Source organism: Vanellus vanellus (assembly GCF_965231255.1).
Source record: "Vanellus vanellus genome assembly, chromosome: Z".
Classification (NCBI taxonomy): domain Eukaryota; kingdom Metazoa; phylum Chordata; class Aves; order Charadriiformes; family Charadriidae; genus Vanellus; species Vanellus vanellus.
Window position 1 is genome coordinate 34,845,758 of NC_138908.1, and position 9,023 is coordinate 34,854,780.

Genomic DNA, 9,023 nt, shown 5'->3' on the forward strand with positions numbered 1-9,023 from the left:
TTGCAGCAAATTACTACATATGAACTGCAGCACTTCAGATTACATTAAGGCTAAATGTGACTTTAAAGTAAATTATCTTTTTTTTTTGTTAATTTAGCATAACAGGATTTGACAGACCTCCAATTTGACTGGAAGTCAAAATCACCTTGCAATCACACACAGAATTGCAGCTTAGTTTTATCCTGGGACAACTTGACCACAACAAAGAAAATGAAGATGACCCATCGTGTACCACCGCAGCTAAGAAAATCACAGTTCCTCCATTTGACCATGCCCTTCTCTATGCATGCTTGTGTCTGTGCAGAACACCTTGACATGTGGCTGTGGGTATCTGTGTGCTTCAGAAGAATTTGTTGATAAAGTTTAGATCTGATGGCTTTTCCCATATCAGTGGCTGATGCTGAGTTGAGAGGATAGCATCCAAAGCAGAACTCCAGCACAAGAACTCATGCCCCTGGCAGGCGCAAGACCAAGATTCAGTGCTTTTACATCAGTGACACTCTTTTGTCAAGACTACCCAACAGAAAGCTGCATTTCAAAACACAGTGTTGGTGTGAAGATACAGATCCTATACTGGTTTCCTTCCTCTCCCTGCCACTGTTTCCTCAGCAGAACCCTTCAAAGACAGCTAGAACATGGCATTCTTGTTGACCTACATGCAGTGGACTGTTTCAACATCCAAGCAGAGATCCAGTTTCTGACTATGTTGATGCAGAAAGTAAACCTTCTGGTATGCAATTGCTTAGGAAAACTGCTTCCAAACTAAAGCAAGCAGCAAGGATCAATGCCTGTAGCAAGTCAACAGGATGGTGTCTCAGAAAGCTGCCCTCATTATGAATTAAGTATATACATTTCTAGATTCTCTTAGCAACATATGGACAAAAGCAGGTTCTCCACTCTGCACTCGCTCTTGCGGTGTTTTTCAGAAACCTACATTTAGTTTGTCACACGTGGCCACTTTGCGCAGAAATTGCTTCTGTCCTGCCTCTGAGTTACTACCACCCATTCTGAAGAGAGAAGTTTCACAGCACAAACAGTTGCAAGCCACTTCATAGGCAGGATAAAAAGAGAGAGATCTTTGAAACACAGGACAGAAGTAACTGGGAATCAATAACACCTCTTGTCTCCCATGATGTGCTCTAATGGCCTAAGTCTCCATAAATTCAGATTGAATTCATCAACACTATGTTTCACCATGTGCGGTAGGATTAACAAAATTATAAGAAACTTCAGATGCTGTAGTTTGACACAGGAATATTTATCATACTGCATCAGGTACAGTAAACCCTGATGCAGCCCCACACCAAGTGACTGTGACATTAGAAAGATAAGTCAACATTTGCAGCATTATTGTGCACAATGAAAGCTTTCTGTTCAAGGCTTTTTATGTTGATACAGGTCTTGCCAAATGTTAAAAAAGGTGAATGACTGACAGATTTTACTGGCCACCTTTGCTGTAAGATGCACAGTCACTGCACACAATACTGGTCAGACGAAGCGACCAAAGAGTGTGAAAACAGCCTAGGAACTATTCAATACTCATTCTTGGTTACAGTAAAACTGAAAACAAACTACTGGGAAAATGGAAGTGGTTTTGTACAAATCAAATATGTACACAGATATGTCATACTCCAATTTGTCTATTTGCTAAACATAGAAACTAAGAGAAACAAGTAAGTAAAGAGCAAAATTATCCAGCAGCAGTTACAGCTGCACATAAGAATAAACAAAAATGTAACTCATCTCTTTTTCTTGTTTAACTTACACTCCAAAAGCAGAAGGACCACATAAATTGTATTGAAGAATTACTTATGTTACCAGTAGATATATTTTTTTCTTCCATATTAATTTCAGACATAGAGAAATTTTCTCTAAGAAGCTACTGGATTCAAACAGCCAAGACTTGGGTTACAGCAGCCAAGTCACTATTTTCAGCACAATTAGTAATTCAGACTTAGCATGCATCTGTACTTCAAACACCACTGAACAACACTATACAATAATTTGAAAAGTACTATTGAGCTATGTAAATGATTAGGAATCTGTTGCCAAGTAAAATTTCCACTTTAGCAGCTGCAAACTTCAGGTTGCCTTGGGGCTTAACTTTTGGAGATGACTCCTTTGTCAAAGGTGGGACAGACGCAGTCAATCAGATATTTAAATGAAGAAAAAAGGATGCCTCATGACTCTTCCTTCAGTAATGACGAACCAAGATAACAGAGAATTGTAGTAGGGATACCCTTTGATCTTGAACAGTGCATGGTAGTCAATAGTAATTTATGACATACAGTGAAGAGTCCAAATACTTTGAGGTATTTACCTCTTGCAAGACCGTCAAAGGCTCATGACAAAAAAGTCACCACCACCATCAGAATCACCCCTCTTGGTAATCAGGACTTATCACCCCAAAACACCTACACTTCTCCAAGTATGCAAAGTACTTGTGTTTTGGGAATTGCTTGCTAAGCCTGCCAAATGGGCTCAACCTGGAGTCACAGTGAAAGTTGTAAGAACCATTTGCCAACCACCCAGCCCTGTCTGGACACCTTGTGATAGACAGATTTCACTACCCATTCTGTGCTGGGAGAAAACCAGTCAACTTTTCTAGTAATGGCATAATTTTAGTCAGTTGAAGCAGGGTACTTTCCCTGCTCTCAGCGCAGACAGGGGCAGATTTGATGGAGCTCCTCCCTCTGCCCAAGGAAGGAGTGAACAAGACTTCCCTCACCACGAACACTCCTACTCTAGTCCCCAAGACAGAAAAGATCTGATAACAATTCAAAGAAATGAAAGTAATCTATGAATCAAACTATTTTGCTGTAGCACCTAAATAGGAAGGCACTTCACATCTAGATAAAGACATTGGTTTGAGCGTGTTATAAATCTGCTGATGAGCAGCAAGCAAGATTTGCACAGGAGCAAACATCCACCAACCAAAACAGACAAAAGAAGGGACTGCATCACTTCCAGAGCAGATATTACACGTAGGGCAAAGAAACATAGAGGGATGTTTATTTGTCATGGGTTCACAACTGGAATGCGAAACCAGATCAGAAGGGCATGAGGGTAGCCTGCAAATCAAGCCACACAGTGAGTAGCTTTGTAAAGACAAGCAAAAGCATGCAAAAGTATAAAAAAAGGGTACAATTTTGAAGGATGAAGAAAAATGTTTTTTTGTTTGCTTGTTTTTGGTTTGTTTGGGTTTTTTTTTTTGTTTTTTTTTTTTTTTTTTACAGTGACACTTATACAGCCAACTTGCCTGAAGTTACTGAAAAGGAGCTACATTGATGCAAATCATATGAACAGTCCGGAAAATTTTTACCCAGTATCTATCTTTTAGGATCTCACAGTGACCAAAGATTTCGGCAGAAAATCAAAACCTGAAAGAAACAGACATGAAAAACGCTGCAACAAACTGAAGAAAAAAGGTAGGACAAAATAAAGAAGCCATATTTAAGATTTAGGAACACTGAGGGGGTAAAAGTCAGGGTACTGATACATTTTAGAAGACAGTAACAATCAAGCCTGACAGCTGCAGCAGGCAAGTGCTCCTGAGTTGTTAAATTGGTTCAAACTCTTAGGTGTTTAGGCTATCCACTCATATCTCTACTACAGATGCAGCAATGTCTAGCAGAATCAACAGGGAAAAAACCCAAACACCCCACACTATTCTCAGATTTTGGTCATGTCAGTGTTAGATCTTAGCACATTAGATCTTAACACATTAGTGTTAGTCTTAGCCTAAATACCAGACAAAAGAAGGCATTTATGAAGGTAACCTGCCACTCTACAGAAAACACATTTCTTTTGGATAACTCTACTACCAGAATAGTAGCCTCTGGCAGAGAGCTGGAGCCACAGCCTCACTAGTAACCTCTTGTCAGTCATCAGGGTAAGAGAGTTCGCCTGTCAGCACTTCTACCACCTAACAGATGTTAGCTAGAACATAAAGCAGGCTATCAAAGAAGTTACCACATCTTTGAGAGGTTGGACGCAGGACTGCTCTTGCAGGAAGTTCAAATGGGAGAGAGGTAATGTGTGGTGGTTTCCACCATACTGAAAAAGGTGAGCTCATTATAACTCTGCCAGGCTACAGCCCATTATAGCCCTGCCCTTGGCTGGGAAGGGGAATTGGAAGTATTTCCCGTGTCTTATGGATCACTCACTTCTCCTTGGACATCACTACTTTATTCTGACAAGAAATGGTAAAATAAGTAAAGAACAAGTACTGCACAGCTGCATTTATCACTGTCCTGTGTCCTACCACATGATCTTTACCTAGCCCTACACTTATTTGCAAATACAAGAACTGAAACAGCAGTGTCCACCCATGTAATTTTTACGAATTTTTCCAGGATTTCCTAAAAAAACCCCACCTCACTGCACATACAGTAAAGCTAAGCATCTCACAGCAATGTATCTATGCAGCAGCATTACCTCTCTGACTAGGGAAATTGCGTTAAGTGTGTGTGTGGGGAATGTCTTTATCAGTTGCTCCAGTCTTGCAGCATCTTTGCAGATTGATGATGCCTGCCACATAGTAAAAAGCAGTTCTTTTTCACTCGGTTATTATATAACAGGCAGTGCTACAGATTCTGTGCTGTCTGGTTCAGAATACCTTTAAGAAGTCTTTAAACCTGTGTCAAGATCAAAATAATATTTTATCTGTTCATTAGTATTTTTAACAGCAGAAGGTACTGTTACATGCAATCATTTCAACCACCGAAAAAGGCTCTGGTGACATGATTAAACAGTTATACAATGATTAATATGGCTTCTACCTAATTTGCATATGCATTAAAAAAAGAAATATTCTCAGAGTATCTCAGCTACAATAACACAATTACTATGCATTGTCATGTCATTTCACACATGTGCCAGGAATGACTATGCACTAAAAGAAAAAGCTAACACACTTGACTGCTGCAGCTCAACTTTCTGAACAGATAGCACTCACATATCCCCAATAAAAGCAAGAAAAACTGTGAGTCTATCCCATTCTTTCAAAGCATCAAGTGTAGCCTTCAGAAGAAGTAAGAGATGTTTAACAGCTCCTGAGTGGGTTTAACTGATCTGAGCAATGGCTTGTACACATAAAGATGTCTATGCCCCCTTAGCTCCTCATACAATCCCCCATTTTCACCAGCTGGCACAGACAGATATCCCCATGTAAGTTTTGCCTCTGAGTTCAAGCAGAGTTTTTAGCACAGTTTCAAAGAGGTGAGCGGGCCCTGCTCTGCAGCTGGATCTGCTCAGGAGAAGCCCTGTCCTCCCCCCGTGGCAGGCCCAGCCCGCAGCCCCCGCATCAAGGGGCTTCTGGTGGGGTGACGGTCACACTCCGACAGACCCTTCCCACTGCACCACGCCACAGGGCTCGACAGCGCTGCGTTAGCGGCTATGCTCAAAATACACAGGTGCAGCAGAAGCAAGGTAGGCAGTAGTACCAAGCAAGGGATCTAAAGCTTTCAAAAACTTATTGAGGATTATGTCTAATCAGAAGAAACAGTTCCTTTGTGATTCTCTTCTACTAGTAAAATCTTGACAAAGAAATAAATCACTCCAATTCTTCCCAACCAGAAAGACATTTCACGTTCTAGTGCTGACTTTCTGTCTCTAGAGTATTGCAGAAAGTTTCTTTAGAACAAAGTAGACCAAGAAGCAAGATACAGATTTCTACTGAAAAAATAAATCTACTTCTCCACAATATTTCTGTGATTTATTCAAACAGAGTACAATGGAATTACCACCTTTATAGCTAACCCACCCCAAATCTGAGCCCTTTTCTGTATAGCACTGAATTGTTACTATACTACGTAAAGAGCAAACACTACTGGAATGTACACAGTGAAGGACAAAAAAGTAAAGCTCTTCTTGCCAAAGTAACCATTTTCACTACTAACATGTTATCTAGAAAAATAATGTCTAGGCAACGTCCAAAAGTGTTCAAGTTTCAATAAATAACTATCAATGCCCCAAGTTTGCACTGGCACAAGAAATATGGAGCGTACAGTTTAGAAAAGTATTTTTATATGACTGAGTCAGCAATGCATTTCATCCTGCTTAAGATTTACAAGAAAAATCATTTCCCTCCAGGGTTCAATTTTAAAACCGAAGCCATGTTAGTGCAAGAGCACCCACATAGTTGTCTTAACTCTCAATGGCAAATTAAAGCTCTAGAGAAAGACAGTATTTTAAAAAAATTTCTTTATCAATACCAAGAAAATATACATAGCCATATTATGCTTTAAATATATATATATACACGCACATCTTTTCAAAAGGGTACGATTCTGGCTTTTTTTTTTTTTAAGTTTTAAAAGCTTATCCATTGCTATACAGTTCCGGAAGGTGTATTAGGAAACACACTTTTTATATCCCCCATGAAAATAAAGTTGAATCTTTCTGTAAACAGGAATTTCCTTAGTTTCCGAAATCTCCACAGACCTCAAGTACTTCACTGAAAAAAAAAACAACCACCTGCCCCAAAACCACCCACAGAGACCCTCGCTGCTGAAATGCAACATCGACAGACCTCGGGAAACGCTTAGCAACACCCGGCTCCTGCAACCGCCTTCTTCGGGCGCAAATAAATAATAATAATTAGTAATAATAATAATAATAATAACAGAGGAGCGGCGCTGGGCGAGCACCTCGGCCCCGCGGTGCCTCGGGCACGGGGACGGAGGGCGGCGGGCCATCCCTCCTCAGCAGGCGCTGGTCTCCGGCGCGGCGGCCGCCTCGGCGGGCGTCTCCCGGGGCTGGGCGGCGGCGGCGGCGGGGGGAGGATGCCCGGCGGCGTTGATGTGACAGCCGGAGGAGAGGTGGCTGCGGACGCGGCCCTGCAGCTGGGTGACCTGGGCGCGGAGGAGGTTGGCGGTGGCGGCCAGCTCGGCGTTCTGCCCCTTGAGCGCCTTCACCTTCTCCTCCAGCCGGGCGATGCGCTCCAGCTTCCGCCGGCGGCACTTGGAGGCGGCGATGCGGTTCCGCAGCCGCTTGCGCTCCGCCTTCAGCCGCTCCTGGCTCTCCGCGTCCAGCGGCGACAGCGACGGCGGCGTCGGCGCGCTGCTACCGCCCTCCCCGCCCGCCGACGGCGGCACCTCGGGCACCGTCTGCGGCTCCTCCAGGGACCGCGCCGGCGGCAGCCGACCACTCCCCAGACCCGCCGCCCCGAAGGCCAGGCCTGGCGGTGGCGGCGGCGGCGGCGGGGCGGAGGCGGCGGGGTAGGCGCTGCCCGAGGGGCTCAGAGGCCCCGCGGGGTTGAAGCCGCTCAAGTTGGTGTAGACGGCCGGCGGGTCGGCGGCGGCGGGGGCTCCCGGCGGCCCCGGGCGGGCGGTGCAGCAGGGTCCCGGCGTGGAGAGCGGCGGCGCCGCCAGGAGCTGGTTTTGCTTGTGCAGGTCGGCCAGGGCCTTAACGAAACCGTCGGCGAAACCCTCCTGCTCCTGCGTCACCGGCTGCCTGTAGAGAAACGGCCCCGCCGCCGCTGCCCCGCCGCTCCCTGGCCCCGGCGCCGCTGGCCCCGGGCTGCCGGACCCCAGCCCCGCGCCCCCCTGGATCAGCAGCTGCTCCAGGTCGGCGGCCGGCGGTAGTTTCAGCAGCGGGAGCTCCGCGGCCGAGCCCAGCGCGGCCTCCGGGCCGCCGCGGGCCGCCGCCGTCGCCCCGCCGCCGGCCGCCGGCTCCGCGGAGCCGGCGGGCGGCGGCGGGGCGGCGGCGGCGGCGGCGGCCGGCGGCGGCGGTAGCAAGCGCAGAGCCGCTGCGCTGCCGCGGGCGCCAGCGGGCGGGCGAAGGGCGAAGGGCCCCGGGAGCGGTGCGGGGGCGGTGGCCGCCAGGTCCCGCTTCTTCCCAGCGCCCAGCAGCAGCTTCTGCCCCGCCGCCGCCGCATCGGCTGCAGGTCCACCGGCGGTACCGAAACCCGGCAGCGGCACGAAGTCGGGTAGCAGCTCCAGTCCTTCCTCGGGGTAAAACGGCGCTTCCATCTTCACGGCAGATCGCCCGCTACGCCCGCCGCTCATGCTGCCGCCCTCGCCGGCCGGCGGCGGCGGCGGCGGCTCCGGTGCGGCGCGGCGCGGGCAGGGCTGGGCGCCTGCTCCGCGGGGCCGGCCGCCCTCAGCTGGCAGCGGGAACTAAGCCGCCTCCCGGCACCGCCGGCCCCACGCCACGCCCCGGGCCCGACGACTGCCCGCCCCGCCGCCGCCGCCGCCTCCGCCGGTCCCGCCGCTCCTTCCCCCGCCCGTCGGGCTTGCGCGAAAGGGCTTCCCGCCGCAGACCCGGTGTTGCTCAGGTGGGGCGTCCGTGAGGAACCCACGCAGCTTCCTCCCGAAAACTCGCCCCCGCGGCTGCGGTGCAGAAGAGGAGGAGCTGCCGGGGGCTTCGCCCGGGACGATGGGTTTCCCCTGGGCATCACCCGAGGATGCTCCAGCCACGGCACATGTCCTGCAGGAAGAAAGCGAGCAAAGCCCATGCGTGGCGGCTGCTGTGGGCAGGTGCTCGTGCGTTGGGTCTGTGATGGACGGGCACATGGTAGTGCAGGCGTCGAGGGTTAATGCTCCCTGATAACGCTGGCTGGGAAGTTTGCCGGGGAAACGCTTCACTGTCGGGAAAGATCACTGAAGGAGATGGACCCGGCACAGCTTTTCTTCTGAAAAAAAAAAAAAAAAAAAAAAAAAAGTTTAGAGAAAGGGTGTGAAACAGCTTAGACGTCTTTTCAATGTTATTGAAATGTGAAAGTACTGTTTTACAGTTTGGGGGTGGTATTTATTTGTTATCTTCACTTGAGACAATACGCCCCGCCTCTCTCCAAGTCTCCAAAATTCTTAGAGGATGTGGAAATTGCTTTCCACCCAGTCTTTTAAAAATCCTCTCTGCTGGGGATACAAATGTGATCCTGACAGAGCTGCTGAAAGCTCTCTTTTAAGTCAGCTTGGTGACTGAGGGCCTCAGCAGCTTATCTACACATTGACCCATTCTCCCCATCCATGGTATGATCCACCAGCATCCACTTAGGCATCGCCCTTCTGCAATCTGCT

At 48.1% G+C, this 9,023-nt stretch overlaps 1 protein-coding gene across 1 annotated transcript; it reads right to left on the reverse strand.

Annotated features, from left to right (window-relative positions):
- Nucleotides 1-5,749: 5,749 nt before the first annotated feature.
- LOC309683226 (transcription factor JunD-like) lies at nt 5,750-8,036 on the reverse strand. Its single transcript, XM_082497441.1, has one exon. It carries the CDS (start codon nt 8,007-8,009, stop codon nt 6,705-6,707), a length of 1,305 nt encoding a protein of 434 aa, XP_082353567.1. The 5' UTR covers nt 8,010-8,036; the 3' UTR covers nt 5,750-6,704.
- Between the last annotated feature and the right edge of the window lie 987 nt (nt 8,037-9,023).